At 45.6% G+C, this 15,888-nt stretch overlaps 1 protein-coding gene across 1 annotated transcript in view; it reads left to right on the top strand.

Moving 5' to 3' along the window:
- Nucleotides 1-15,888, top strand: part of LOC119971355 (dynein heavy chain 5, axonemal-like) — a 461,705-nt gene that overhangs the window by 102,977 nt on the left and 342,840 nt on the right. Inside the window, exons 16-17 of the mRNA XM_038806777.1 lie at nucleotides 1,742-1,913; nucleotides 10,466-10,611. Coding sequence (XP_038662705.1) covers nucleotides 1,742-1,913; nucleotides 10,466-10,611 — 318 coding nt within the window. The remainder of the gene's footprint in view (nucleotides 1-1,741; nucleotides 1,914-10,465; nucleotides 10,612-15,888) is intronic.

Raw genomic sequence — 15,888 nt, 5'->3', positions numbered from 1 at the left:
GGTCTGCTCCCCCCATCTCCTTCATGAACGCCAGCACCTTGAACACTCCCCTCCCTCAGTAGGGGCTGTGAGTGTGGCTTCGACCAATCCAATCTCGGGTTCAAAACCATATTTACGTCCCCACCCAAAACCAACTGATCCATGTCCAAGCCCGGGATGGTTGCCAACATCCTCTTCATAAACCCACATAATCCCAGTTTGAGGAATTCACGCAAACCAACACCCCGACCTGCCCTCCAAAGTCCCCTTAACTATAACGTATCTGTAACAATATGTATATGTTATGGGAGATAAAGAGTCAACAATGTGATGTTAATACTTCTTACCACCAAAAGGTGATCAAGAGCAGTCACGTATATATATCATGTGACCTCCCTTGATTCAGAGAACGTGTTTAGGCGTGAGATAGATCAGTTGTGTATTTGAGAATTCTGCAGTTAGAGATAGCATAGTTTAATTTCGTAACCTTATACTTTAGGAATACGTTTGAATCTTATTTAAGTAGTGTTCATAAATCAGCTTTTCTAATTTACTTAGTTTGATGTTCTTTGTTCAACACCAAGCAATCAAGACATCCAGACAAACAAAACTGAGAACATCACAGTATCTACCCCCTGATGGGCCACTACCTGCTCCATCTGGAACCTAACCCTCTTACTCATCAATATTGCTACCTCCTGGGCTCTGCTATCAAAGCCAGAATGAAACAACTGACTCACCCAACCCTTCCAAAGCCATACCTGGTCCTCCACCCTCAGATGGGTCTCCTGCAGCAGCACCACATCGGCTCTCAAGCTCTTCAAATGCGAAAAGACTCTGGCCCTCTTCACCGGCCCAACCAATCCCTGTATATTCCATGTCACCATTTGGCCTGGGGGAATCTCCCATACCCCCTCCCTCCTCTATCAGCCATAACCACCTCACTGGGTCTTCCTGCCCCCTCCCACCAACATCTTAGGTCCTCCACCCACTCAAGTTGGCCCCTGACCCCACCAGGCTGGGAATGGTTGACAGAAGTGTTTATGTTTTTTATTTACGAAAACACATGTACAATTTACTTAATGGAAGGAATATTAAAATATGCCTTTTTGCATCTGTTAGAATGTGCACACATGTGCCAAGCTTAAACATTCATGGGCTCAAAATGTTCTCTATGATATTAATTCTTTGTTAATTTAATGGCAACATAAACCTATTTAAAATTAATATGTTAAAATCTCTGTTAAAGCAGTGGATAATTTGGTGAATCGTGGTTGGAGATATTGTGAAGGTAGTTATGGCAGAATACTTAAAACAATTTAAAGCATTTGAACTCTTCTGAAGTTGCGTTTTATATATTCTTTGGCTGAAGTTGAGGGATTTTGATCTATATCTGGATATACCATATTTGCTGCTGGCACTCGATAACAAAAGTCGACAAAATATTTACTGAGTTCCAATACTTTGAGCACAAATATAGATCAAAATATTTGTAGAAATACGCAGTAGTGATTTCAAAACTGTGATTTTGTCCGAACTATCCCAGCTTAATGTTTTTGTTTTATGACATTACCCAAAGCTGTTTGCAAGATAACTTGCTCCTCGCAACAATTAATTATGAGGGGTAATTTTAGCAATTAGCTCCCCTCAAAGATCTTTGATTGCTGAGAGTATCAAGGAACTCTAACCCCAGTAACTTTATCCTTCTATCAAAATTAAGGAATGAGTTGCGGATCCTAATATTCTTTGTCGTTATTTCCAGCTATTGCTAGAAGAGAACTCCAGAGTACGGGCAAGAATTAAACCTATCTATGAGACCCTCATTTCACCTCATGTGCACAGGATTGATGAAGCTTTCCAGCCAGGCTTTGTAACACTTAACTGGACATCATTAAACAATGACTTTTTTGTGGATAACGTATATGCAAAATTAGGTAATTAATTCTGTTCCAATCAATGCCAGTTACATCAGCTTTCACTTAAGAGTCATTTTGATTTGGATAATTGTGCAAAATATTCTTGGCTAACCATTAAACACTGAAATGGAACACAGGAATGGTGTTTCGTAGGTTTGAGCAGATATTGCACATTTAACACGATCGTTTCAAGTGCAAATTACTCCAAGTTGTATGATAAATGATGGAGATATGATAACCAACAGTTTTCTTTTGAGTTTCTCTCCATATTTAATGGTCTACGTTTTGCTATTGCAATGACAGCGAAATTGTCAGGGTTCCTAGTCATTACGTTTATGAAATTGACAGCAAAGTCTGTCGCCTTCACCTGCAGAATTAAACATAGAAATCCAGAAGTGGCTATCAGACAATAGTCACTCCTCCACAGGATGTGTCGTTGATGACTCATATAAACATATAACTTACAAACAGGAGTAAGCTAATCCAGAAAACCATAAGATATAGGAGCAGACTTAGGCCATTCGGCCCATATCGTCTGCTCCGCCATTCGATCATGGCTGATATGTTCCTCATCGCCATTCTCCTGCTTTCTCCCCATAACCCCTGATCCCCTTATTTAAAAACATTTTTTTTCTTCAAATCTTTCCAATTAAGGGGAAATTTTAGAGTAGCTAATCCACCTACACTGCACATCTTTAGGTTGTGAGGGTGAGACCCATGCAGACACGGGTAGAAAGTGCAAACTTCACATGGACAGTGACCCAGGGCCGGGATTGAACCCAGGTTCTCGGCACAGTGAGGCAGCAGCGCTAACCACTGCACCACCATGCCGCCCCCTGATCCCCTTATTAATGAAGAAATCCCCTTATTAATCAAGAACAGCAGATTTGTGCTTGAGGTGCTATTACCTACAGGCCATGATGTGGAGATGCCGGCGTTGGACTGGGGTGAGTACAGTAAGAAGTCTTACAACACCAGGTTAAAGTCCAACAGATTTGTTTCAAACATGAGCTTTCGGAGCAGTGCTCCTTCACCTGAGGAAGGAGCTGCGCTCCGAAAGCTCGTGTTTGAAACAAACCTGTTGGACTTTAACCTGGTGTTGTAAGACTTATTACCTACAGGGCCACAGACCAAGAGCTGGAAGATGGAATTAGACTGAATAGTTCTTTCTTAGAACATATGAACCAGGAACAAAAGTAGGCAATTTAGCCTCTTGAGCTTGACCCACCATTCAATACGATCATGGCTGACCTTATCATGGCTTCAATTCCACCCTCCTGCCCATTCTCTGTAACCCTTCAAGCTATTACTAATTAAAAATCTGTCTGGAGACTTGCGGTGATGACATGGAGGTCATACGATGGCTGGCTCCCACCAGAGTTCTCATTTTTTGGCCCTTTTCAACAACTTTTGGGGGGAATGTTTCTGTGAACTGTCTTCAGTAAAGTCGTGGCTGTGAGAGGATGTTAAAAATCCAGCAAAAGAACTGAGCACGAAAAGCAACGACGCTGGTCCACCAGTGGTCCTGGGTACAGTGCAGAGTTCTGTGGGAGGAAAGATAGCGGCAGCCAGCTCGCCAGGCTGAGGTGATGGCGATGGAGTTTGAGCGACAGTTTGTGAAGCATTTTGAGCAGCATGGGAAGTAGATGATGGGAATGCTCAGACAGTCAGTGGAGGATACGCTGGCCCCAATAAAGGAGGCTCTTGGAAAGACAACAGGTCACGGTGGCAGAATCTTCGTATCGTGGGCTGCCTGAGGGGCTGGAAGGCCCGAAGCCGAGGGAGTACTTTTCGGGGAAGTTTGCCAAATTGTTGGGGGAGGAGTAGAACACCTCTCTCTGAGCTGGATAGGGTCCATTGGGTGCTCCGGCCAAAGCCAAAGGCGAATGATCCACCAAGAGCTGTAATAGTCTGTTTTCACGTCTATCAGATGGCGGAGAAGGTCTGGAGATGGGCCAAGCAGAATCGGGAGGTGAGGTGGGAAGGCAGTGGTATTCTTATATACCAGGAAGCCTGATGTGCAGGCTCAAGGTGGATTTGTTGAGGTGGGACAGTCTCCCCTTGTCATTGGTAGGCCGGGTACAGTCGGTAAAGGTGAATGTTTTTCATTCCAGTGTTTATCGGTCTTCTTGCAAAAGCATTTTTTATGGGGGTGGAACGGTTGATTCCGTCCTTTGTCTGGGCAGGTAAGGTAGTGAGGATTCAGAAAGTGGTTCTTCAGAGATTGCAACAGTCATGGGGTTTGGCCCTGCTGAATCTGAGTTAATATTATTGGGCAGTGAACGGCGAGAAGGTGCGGGTCGAGGAAGGAAGCAAGAAGCAATGTGGGTGAGGATGGAGGCAGGCTCTTGTGCGAGGGGGGGGGGGGGGGTCTGTGGGCGCTGACAACGGTGCCGCTCCCGGTTGCCCCAGGGAAATATTTTGGTAGTCCGGGGATGATGGCCACACTGGAGATATGGAGGCAATTTTGGCAGTATTTTTTGTAAGGGGCCGGGTCGAAGCTGATGCCAATCCAAGACAATCATTTGTACGTGCCGGCGAAATTGGATGCTAAGTTTCGGGACTGGGAGGAGCGGGGGGTGGTAGAAATGAAGGATTTATTTCTGGAAGGGCGGTTTGTGAGTTTGGAGGAGTTGGCGGAGAAGTTTAGGATTCCACGGAGGGAGGCCTTTAGGTGTATGCAGGTTTGGGATTTTGCAAGGAAGGTTTTCTCGACATATCCGGTGTCACCACCCTCCTTGTTGTAGGAGAGGGTGTTGTCGGTGATGGGGAAGTGGGCATCTCAGCGATTTATGGGAGGATTTTGGAGGAGAATGCAGCATTATTGGAGGGGTTAAGGCCAAGTGGGAGGAGGAGCTGGGGTGGTGCTGGAGGAGGGGTTGTGGTGTGAGATGTTGCGAAGTGTGAACGCCTAAACCTCGTTTGCGAGACTAGGATTGATACAATTAAAGATGGTGCACAGGGTGCACCTGACGAGGTCAACGATGAGCTGGTTGTTTGAGGGGGTGGAGGACACTTGCCAGCATTGTGGGAGAGGCCCGGGCAACCATGCACATATGTTCTAGTCCTGTCCGAAATTGGAGAGGTTTTGGGGTTCTTTCTTCAGCACCACCTCAACAATCTTGCACTTAGACTTGGTGCCCAGTCTCCTGGGGGCCATATTTGGGGTGTCGGTCCTACCGGAGCTGCAGACGGGGATGGGTGTTTTAGACTTTGCCTCGCTGATTGCTCACAGACAGGTCCTGTTGGGGTGGAGGTCAGCTTCTCTGCCCTGTGCCTCAGTGTGGCTGGGGGACCTGATGGGAGTTTCTGTATCTTGAGAAGGTTAAGTTCACCTTGAGGGATTCCATATGAGATGGAGTCTGTTTATTCTTCACTTTAAAGAGTTGGTACTGTCAGCTGCTAAAAGTGTGTGGGGGGGGGGGGGGGATTTTTTGAGTCATTTATGTATTGGTTGGTAGAGTGTGGGAAGGGTTCTTCTGTTATTCTTTTTGCTTTGTGTTTTGTCCAATGTATAAAATGTTAAAATGTTAAAAACCAAATAAAAATATTTTGGAAAAAAATCTGTCCAACACCTCCTTAAATGTACTCACTGTCCCAGTATTCATCGCCCTCTGGGGTAGCAAATTCCACAGATTCACAACGCTTTGGAAGAAGTAGTTCCTCCTCATTTCTGTTTTAAATTTGTTATCCCTTATCCTGAGACTATGACCTCTCATTCGAGAAAACACCACAAGAGGAAGCATCGACTCCACGTCTACTTTATCCATACCTTTTATCATCCTATATACCTCAATTGGATCTCCCCCTCATTCTTCTAAACTCTAAAGAGTATAGACTTAATCTTTTGTGCGGCACCTTATCAAATGCCTTCCGGAAGGCCAGATATACTACATCTACAGGATCCACATTATCCACTTGGCTTGTTACATCTTTGAAGAAATCTAGCAAATATAGTCAAATACGATTTACCCTTCATAAAACCATGCTGATTCTGATGGATTGGGTTTTGACTTTCCAAATGTCCTGATGTTGCTTCCTTAACAATGGATTCTAACATTTCCCAACAACCGATGTTAAACTAACTGGTCTGTAATTTCCTATTTTCTGCCTCCCTCCCTTTTTGAATAAGCATTTTTAGCATTTTTCCAACCCACTGGAACCTTTCCCGTGTTCAGGAAAATTAGGAAAATTATGACCAATGGATCAACTATCTCCGCTGTCACTTCCTTTAACACCCTAGGATGTAGGCCATCAGACCCCAGCGGGTTTGTCTGCCTTCAATCCCAATAGTTTGTTGAGTACCATTTCCCTATTGATGCTGATTGTTCTAAGTTCCACCCTTTCTATTACCTCTGAATTACCCGTTCCTATAGAGATGGTACTACTGTCCACCACCATGAAAACTGAGGCAAATATTGATTTAGCATCTCTGCCATTTCTGTGTTCCCCACTATTAACTTTATGGTTTCATCTTCCAAGGGGCCAACATTTAGTTGAGTGACTCTCTTTCCTTTTATGTACTTATAGAAGCTTTTGTTATCCTTTTTGATATTTTGCATTAGCTTTCTTTTGTAATTTACCATAGCTCTTTTATTCTTTTTAGTAGCCCTTAGTAACCCTTTAGTTATGTTTGAAAGTTTTCTAATCTTCCAGCCTGCCACTGGCGTTTGCAACATGGTATACCTTAATTTTTGTCTTTATATTGCCCTTAACTTCCTTGCTTAGCCATGGATGTTTTTGTACCCCATCTAACCGTCTTTCTTTCTCTCTGGAATATATTGTGTGAGGAATTGAATATCCCTCAAACAACTCCCCTGATCAGCTGACCTACCTTTAAGCCTTCCTGCCCACTCTACTTGGGCCAAATCTGTCCTTATGCCTATCTAATGACCTTTGTTTAATTCCAGAACACTGGTGTGGGACTCCACTTTCTCACTCCCAAACTGAATTTTGAATTCTATCAGCCCCTGAAGCCTGCGCTGTCATTCAATAAGATCATGGTTGATCTAACTTGTGTGAGTTGGGTGGGATTGTGGAGGAGTGTGCCTGGGCAGGGTGCCCAATCAGAGTGGTCGGTGGGGGCCCGATGGGCCGAGTGGCTTCCTTGTGCACTCTAGGGATTCTATGGTTCTGTTAGTTGGTTGTTCAGTCGAAAGGCACACTTTGCAACCAGAGAGACTGCTGTGTGAGGAAAGATTAAGTAGATCGGGTCTGTACTCCTTGGAGTTCAGAAGAATGAGAGGTGATATGTTGAAAGGGGCAGCACGGTAGCACAATGGTTAGCATTGTGGCATCACAGTGCCAGGGTCCTAGGTTCGATAGGGTACACGGTAGCAGAAGTGGCCAGCACTGTGGCATCACAGCACCAGGGTCCCAGGTTCGATTCACCGCTGGGTCACTGTCTGTGCGGAGTCTGCAAGTTCTCCCGTCTGCGTGGGTTTCCTCCGGGTGCTCCGGTTTTCTCCCACAGCTCAAAGACGTGCAGGTTAGGTGGATTGGCCATGCTAAATTGCCCTTAGTGTCCAAAAAGGTTTAGAGGGGTTATTAGGTTACAGGGATAGGGGGAAATAAGGGCTTAAGTGGGTCGGTGCAGACTTGATGTGCCGAATGGCCTCCTTCTGCACTGTATGTTCTATGTTCACTGTCTCGGTAACCTTCGTTAGTGAAGAATCTATCTATCTCTGCATTAAAAATATTCAATGACCCTGCCTCCATCGGTTTCTGGGGAACAAAATGCGCACATGGAGATCTTTGAAATCGCAGCATTGTTACAGTGCAGAAGGAGGCCATTTGGCCCATCATGTCTACACTTGCTCTCCGAATGAGCAATTTGCCTATTTCCAATCCCTCGCTGCCTCCCCATAGTTCTACACATTCTTCCTTTTCACATAAAAGTCTAATTCCCTTTTCAATGGCTCAATTGAACCTGCGTCCACCACACTCTCAGGCAGTGAAGGTCAATTTAAGGAAAGGCAGTGTGAATTTGTTCAAGACAAATTATGTTTAACTAACTTGCTTGAGTTTTTTTGATGTGGTAACAGAGATGGTTGATGAGGGAATTGCTGTTGATTTAGTTTAAAGTGCCTCGTAACAGATATGTGAGCAAAGTAGGACATCATGGAATCAAAGGGACAGTAGCAACATGGATTTGAAATTAACTGTGACAGGAAACAGGGAGCTCAACTTTAAAGCCCCTCCTACCAGTGGGAATTTCTGGTCCCGCCAGTCAATGGACATTTGAACGGCTTGCTGCATTTTCCTGCTCCAACCTGCCATGTTGGGCCGTGAAATTCCACCCAGGGAGTAGTGATGAAAGATTGTTTTTCAAACAGGAGGAAGTTTATAGAGGAGTTCCCCATGGATCGGTGTTAAGATCCCTGCTCTTCCTGATATATGTTACCGACCTAGAGCTAGGTAGACAGGGCATAATTTCAAAATTTGGGGGTGCTAAGACATTTGGAAATATTGTGAATCATGAGGAGGTAGAGTAGACATTCAAAACAACCCAGACAGGTTAGTGGAATGGGTGGCAGATTAAATTTATTGCAGAGAGGTGTGAAATTATTCATTTTGGCAGGAAGAATGCAGAGAGACAATGGGTGGGATTTTCTGACTCCATCCCTGCGGCATGTTTTCCAGTAACCAAAACAGCCCGCCATTGCCTGGCAGCGGAATCGTTCAGTCCCGCCGATGTCAACAGCGTTTTGCATGGCTCATATAAACCGTTGCTGGGGAAGCCAACGTGGAGTGGAAGGGGGGAGGAGGAGGGGGGTGCAGTTCGCCATTGGTGGGACCAGAAGATCCCACAGGGCTGAAAATTCAGCCCAATATAAACTAAAGGGTACAATTCTAAAGGGAATGCAGAAAGAGAGGTACCAGGGTATTTATGTACATCATTGAAGATTGTGAAACAATTGGAGAGCAAGGTTGATGAAGCATATGGCATCATAGACTTTATTAATAGGGACATGGAGTAGAAAAGCAAGGAAGTCATGTTAAACCTCTAAATTACTGGATCAGCCTCAACTATAGTATTGTACCGAGTTCTGAGCAGCTTACTTTTGAAAGGATGTAAAAACATTAGAGAGGGTGCAGAAAAGATTCACAAGAATGATGTCAGGGATGAGGAACTTCAATTACGTAGAAACATTGGCAAAGTTAGGATTGTTTTCTTCGGAGAAGAGCGGGCTAAGAGGAGATTTGATAGAAGTGTTCAAAATCATGAGGTGCCTGGGCAGAATAGATAGGGAGAAATTGTTCCCATTGGCAAAAGGATCAAGAACCAGAGGGAACAGATTTAGGTTCATTCCAAAAGAAGCATTGATAACATGAGAAAAAACATTTTCACACAGTGAGTGGTTAGGATCTGGAATTTTAAAAAATTAATTGATGGGATGTGGGTGATGCTGGCCTGCCCAAGAATTTGGTGGAGGCAGAGTTAATTGAGGATTTCAAAAGAGAATGGGGTCATCATCTGAAAAGGAAAAACATTAAGGGCGACAGGGAAAAGGCAGGGAAGTGACGTGAGATTAATTGCTCCTTTAGAGGGCCAGCATAGACAGAATGGACCAAATGGCCTCCTCCGTTGCTGTAACTATTCTATGATTCTATGAATTATAATTACTGCTAAACAGCGTCTTTGGTCATGAAAAATAATTGTATATTTCTGGTGGAATATCAAATTTCTCTGTTATGTTAAAACACTTACTGGCATTTCAAATTCCACCTACGTCCCATGTGTATGTCCCAATGTTATTTCTCTCTCTGTAAAATTATGAAAAAATGAAGGACAATCAGTGTTTTTATCTTCTCAATTTGCTGTACGTGAGAATTCTTCAAGGTGATTGACCGCTTAGCTTGCATGATGATCTTCTGCAGCTAATAGCGGCAAGGTGGTTAACATTGTTGCCTGACAGCACCAGGGACCTGAGTTTGATTCTGGCCTTGGGTGACTGTGTAAAGTTTGCACTTTGTCCCTGTTTCTATCTGTGTTTCCTCCAGGGCTCCAGTTTCCTCCCACAGTCCAAAGATGTGCAGGTTAGGTGGATTGGCCATGATGAGTGCATGGGGTTACGGGGATAGGACAGGGGATTGGGCCTATGGAAACTTCTCTTTCAGAGGATTGGACCTCCCTCTGCACTGCAGGGATTCTATGGAATTAAACTAACATCAAGAAAGTCGAAAATGATGCTCCATGGATCACCACATCTTTGTGAACAGCTGTTTTCAAGGATAGCGGCAAGCATCATCAATTTTCCATTGACTGCAAAATGTGGGTATTGTCATACAATGCATTTATAAAGGCAAAGTTACATTGTATGGAACCAGGTAAATAGTATTTCCAAACACCAATTGGTTTTGCTATTTTAGAACAGCATAAAAGCATAAATGGTAGTAATTATGAAGACTGATACAATCAAAAGAAATATTTATATGTTCAAGCATAAAACAAGAGGAACATTTTAGAAACTCCACTTGACGTGGTCATGGTTCATCCTCTCCTTCATTTTCTTATTGAATTTGTGATTATAGGTTTTCTGGTCTTTACTTATGTTTCTGTCCCAAAGGAGAAATTGATTTGCTGGTTCACAGAATAAATGACCTTATTGAATATCGTATTGACCGGATCCTGCAGGACATGAGCTCCACATCACTTTGTGAATTTCCTGAGGATACACCATGGCCATGTGAGGAGTTTTTAAGCTGTACACAGGTATAGTAGCATTGTCTTGTTTTTTTTTATCATTCATTTACGGGATGTGGGCATCACTGCTTAGCCCAGCATTTATTGCCCACCCCTAGTTGCCCTTCAGAAGGTGGTAGTGTGTTGCCTTCTTGAACCGCTGCAGTCCTTGAGGCATCGGTATACCCACTGTGCTGTTAGGGAGGGAGTTCCAGGATGTTGCCCCAGCAACAGTGAAGGAGCAGCGATATATTTCCAAGCCAGGGTGGTGAGTGACTTGGAGGGGAACCTCCAGGTGGTTGGGTTCCCAGGTATTTGCTGGTCTTGTCCTTCTAGATGGCATTGATTGTGGGTTTGGAAGGTGTTATCTAAGGAACCTTGGTGAGTTACTGCAGTGCATCTTGTAGACGGTACACACGGCTGCCACTGTTCGTCGGTGGTGGGGGATTGAATGTTTGCGAAAGGGGGAGTAATCAAGTGGGCTGCTTTGTCCTGGATGGTGTTGGGCTTCTTCAGTATTGTTGGAGCTGCACTCAACCAGGCAAGTGGAGAGTATTCCATTACACTCCGGACTTATGCCTTTTAGATGGTGGACAGGCTTTGGGGAGTCAGGAGGTGAGTTACCCGTTGTAGGATTCCTAGCCTTTGACCTGGTAGCCACAGTATTAATGTGGCGGGTCCAATTCAGTTTCTGATCAATAGTAACCCCCAGGATGTTGATTGTGGGGGATTCAGCAATGGTCATGTCATTGAATATCAAGGGGCGGTGGTTAGATCCTCTTTTGTAGGAGATGGTCATTGCCTGACACTTGTGTGGCACGAATGTAACTTGCCACTTGTCAGCCCAAGCCTGGATATTGTCCAAGTCCTGCTGCATTTGGACATGGACTGCTTCATTATCTGAGGAGTTGTGAATGGCGCTGAACATTATGCAGTCATCCTCAAACATCCTCACTTCTGACCTTATGATGGAAGGGATGTCATTGATGAAGCAACTAAAGATGGTTGGGCCGAGGACACTACCCTAGGAATCCATGCAGTGATGTCCTGGAGTTGAGATGATTGACCTCCAACCACCACAACCATCTTCCTTTGTGCCATTTTGTGACTCCAACCAGTGGAGTTTCCCCCCTGTTTCCCATTGACTCCAGTTTAGCTAGGGGTCCTTGATATCATACTTGGTCAAATGCCGTCTTGATGTCAAGGGCAGTCACTCTCACCTCATCTCTGGCATTCAGCTCTTTTGTCCGTGCTTGAACCAAGGCTGCAATGAGGTCAGGAGCTGACTGCCGCTGGCGGAACCCAAACTGAGCGTCCGTGAGCAGGTTATTGCTGAGTAAGTGCTACTTGATAGCACTGTTGATGATTCCTCTCATCACTTTGCTGATGGCGGAGAGTAGACTGATAGGGTGGTAATTGGCTGGGTTGGATTTGTCCTGTTTCTTGTGTACAGGACACATCTGGGCAATTTTCCACATTGCCGGTGTTGTAGCTGTACTGGAACAGCTTGGCTAGGGGTGTGGATAGGTCTTGGAGTCCTTTTAAAGCAGATCCATGTATACTCTACAACAAGGTTGTCCAACTTTCCACCTGTGGGCAGGGGGCAACATTTCAAATTTTTATTCACTCAAGAGGCCAATGAGCAGATTTGGGGAAATAAAGTTAGGCACAACATTACACATGAATTAAAAAAGGTATAAATGAAAAATCTTGCTGACCAAAAGAAAAGAGAAATAAATAAATATCAGTATTAGTGTGTAATAGGACGAGTATGTTTCAGAGTGCTTACTCGTTCACCCTCACCCATTGCGAGAGTGGACGAGAGTGCACAGTGGTATGTGTGGGTGAGGGCGAATGAAAACCCTAATACTGGAAGTGAACCAGACCTATGGACACACTAGTTCTCCCCCCCCAATCCACACACTCTCCCCAACCTGGCTATGCACTGTCCCCATCACACACTTTGCAACTTCAATAGACAATCTCCCACCCCACTACCAAAAGCATACTCTATCTTTTGCACCTTCATACCTCACACTCTCTCACACAGTATCCAGTCACTCACCTACTCAGATGCTTCCGCAGCCTTGTGCTCTACTCTGGATCCCTGGATCCCTCTTCCTGGCATCTCTGCTCCTAAGCTCGGCTCCCCACTCATCGGGCTAGCTCCTCGCTCCAGAGTTCCCCAGCCCTGAGCCCGCTCCTGGACTACCTGGCCCTGAGCACACCCATCCGGGGGTCTTCAGCCCTCAGCTCCCTGCTCCTGGGCGCCCTGACCCTCAGCACCCTGCTCCCAGGCCTTTATCTCTCTACTCCTGGGATCACAGACCTTTAGCTCCCCACTCCTGGGCATCCCAGCTCTATACTCCCTGTTCCTGGGCTCCCCGGCCTTCACCTCCCCATTCCTGCGATCACTGGGCCTCAAATGCATTGTGGTTAGTGTTTACTGCTCCTCCAGTCACAAATGTTTTCTTTCCTATATTTGCTGCATAGGCTCAGCAAATGCAGGAGAGAAATAGTGTGTGATTGCAGGATCTCACATTCAAACTTGCCTGTCTGACCAGGATTTTGAAAACCAATTCTGGGGGCCACTCAGAGGGGCTTTGAGGGCTGGATGAGCCCTCGGCTTGTACGTTGGACAAGCCTGTTCTGTAACAAAAAGGGTGCAATTACATTGCTCGTTGAAGTCTACAGGCCACTAACTCGTGGGAAGAATGTAGAGGAACAAATCTGCAGGGAAACTGCACAGAGGTGCAAACATTATAGAGCCATTATAATGGGGGCCTTTAAATACCTGAAAATAAACTCGGATTAAGGCAGCGTGAAGGACAGGAAGGTTCACGAGTTCCTAGAGTGCATTCAGGAGAATTTTCTCCAGCAATATGTGTCCAGTCCAACAAGAAAAGAGGTACTGCTGGAATTGATTCTGGGAAATGAGGTAGGCCAAGTAGATCAAGTGTCAGTGGGGGCACATTTCGGAGGCAGTGATCATAAAGTTTAGGATGATGGTAAAAAAGGACAATGGCAATGCAGAGTAAGAGGAATTAATTGGGGAAGAGCCAACTTCAGTGGAGCGAGAATGGAGCTCGGCCGGATAGACTGGAATCAAAGATTTATGGGATTAACTGTCGCTGAACAATAAGTTCCCATCAAAGAAGAAAGAATGCAGGCACAGTCAAGGTATATTCCGTCAAAAGGGAAAGGTAAAGTGAACAAATCCAGAGCTCTCTGGATTAAAATGGAGATAGAAATTAAGATGTGTGCTTAATACAGGTCTCAGACTCATTGGACAAATTAATCATGCCGTTTGTTTGTTTGGGGGGGGAAAGAATGTTAGGATCCCAAAGAAGGTCCTACAGAAAACAAAATACAGTGAAGGGCCAGCCCTCCCAAACCTACAGTACTACCACTGGGCAGCGACAGCACAAAGAGTGATGGGATGGATAAAGGAGCCAGAAATCGAGTGGGTGCACGCGGAGAAGGCCTCTCTCCGGGCCCTCGCCATGGTAACACTCCCATCCCCACCCAAGAAACACTCCAGCAGCCCAGTGGTGGTAGTCACCCTCCAGACTTAGAACCAACTACAGCAGCAATTCGGACTGACCGAAATGCCCGACAAAGTGGGGCAGCATGGTAGCATGGTGGTTAGCATAAATGCTTCACAGCTCCAGGGTCCCAGGTTCGATTCCCGGCTGGGTCACTGTCTGTGTGGAGTCTGCACGTCCTCCCCGTGTGTGCGTGGGTTTCCTCCGGGTTCTCCGGTTTCCTCCCACAGTCCAAAGATGTGCGGGTTAGGTGGATTGGCCATGCTAAATTGCCCGTAGTGTCCTAAAATGTAAGGTTAAAGGGGGTTGTTGGGTTACGGGTATAGGGTGGATACGTGGGTTTGAGTAGGGTGATCATTGCTCGGCACAACATCGAGGGCTGAAGGGCCTGTTCTGTGCTGTACTGTTCTATGTTCTAAAGCTCCCATCTGTAATAACCATAGGTCCACACCAGCACTCACTGATGCCACCTTTAAAAAAAAAATAAAAGTTACAGTCTTTTGAGCCAGCATTGTGGGATCTTCCCATCCAGTTGTAACATCAACTGAGATCGTAACACTGCCCAGGTCGTGATGGCAGAGTAGGAAACTCTGTAACCAGAAGGATTCAAAGTTGCTAATGAGATGGTATTAGATAAACTGCCTTTCCTTAAAGTTGACAAGGCACAGGGACCAGATGAGATGCATCCAAGGATATTAAAGGAAGTGAGAATGGAAATTCTAGGGGCACTAGCCATAATTTTTCAGTCTTCCCTTGACTCAGTGTAGGTACAGGGGACTGAAGAATTGCAAACATTATGCTTTTGTTCCAAAAAGATTGTAAGGCTAATGCCACCAATAACAGACCAGTCAGTTTAACTTCAGTGGTGGGAAAGGCTCTAGAAACAAATAGTTGGGATAGAATTAATAGTTATATGGAAAAATGTGGGTTGATTATGAAGATGCAACATGGAAAAGGGAAAAATCATGTTTAAATAACTTGCTGGCAAAGACGGTTACGGACCCAGGCAAAGACGGTTACGGACCCAGGGGGACGGTATGTCATGGTCAGCGGGGCCCTGGATGGGGCGCCGGTAGTTCTAGTTAACGTGTACGCGCCCAACTGGGACGACACGAGCTTCATCCAAAAGACCATGGCAGAAATCCCGGACATAGCGACGCACCGACTAATCATGGGGGGGGGACTTCAACTGTGTACAGGACCCAACGACGGACAGATCAAACCCCAGAACGGGGAAAACCTCAAACATGGCAAGGGAACTCAGCCACTATATGGAGCAGATGGGAGCAGTAGACCCCTGGAGATTCGCCCACCCGGGGGAGAAAGAATTCTCTTTCTTCTCCCCAGTACACAACGTGTACACCAGAATTGACTTCTTTGTGGTGGGGAAAACGGTGCTTCCAGAGATAGACAAGGTGGAATACTCCGCAATTGTGATATCAGACCACGCTCCACACTACATGGATGTGCGGCTAGAGACGGGAAGGGCCCAGCGCCCCAAATGGAGGTTGGACGGTGCCTTACTAGCTGACAAGGCCTTCAGCGAAAGGATAGCGCAGGCCATAGCGGAGTACACTGAGATCAACCAAAACGGGGAGGTCTCACCCTCCACGTTCTGGGAAGCGCTTAAGGCCGTACTAAGAGGGGAAATCATAGCCTACAAAGCGCAAAGAGATAGGGAGGAAAGGGTGGCTAGGCAGAAGCTGGTCGACTCCATACTGGAGGTAGACCATAAATACTCCGAGGCCCCGACTGTAGAACT

This window comes from Scyliorhinus canicula, chromosome 9 (genome assembly GCF_902713615.1).
Source record: "Scyliorhinus canicula chromosome 9, sScyCan1.1, whole genome shotgun sequence".
Classification (NCBI taxonomy): domain Eukaryota; kingdom Metazoa; phylum Chordata; class Chondrichthyes; order Carcharhiniformes; family Scyliorhinidae; genus Scyliorhinus; species Scyliorhinus canicula.
Note: the sequence above shows the minus strand (reverse complement) of the source record. Positions and strands in the feature narration are given on the sequence as shown.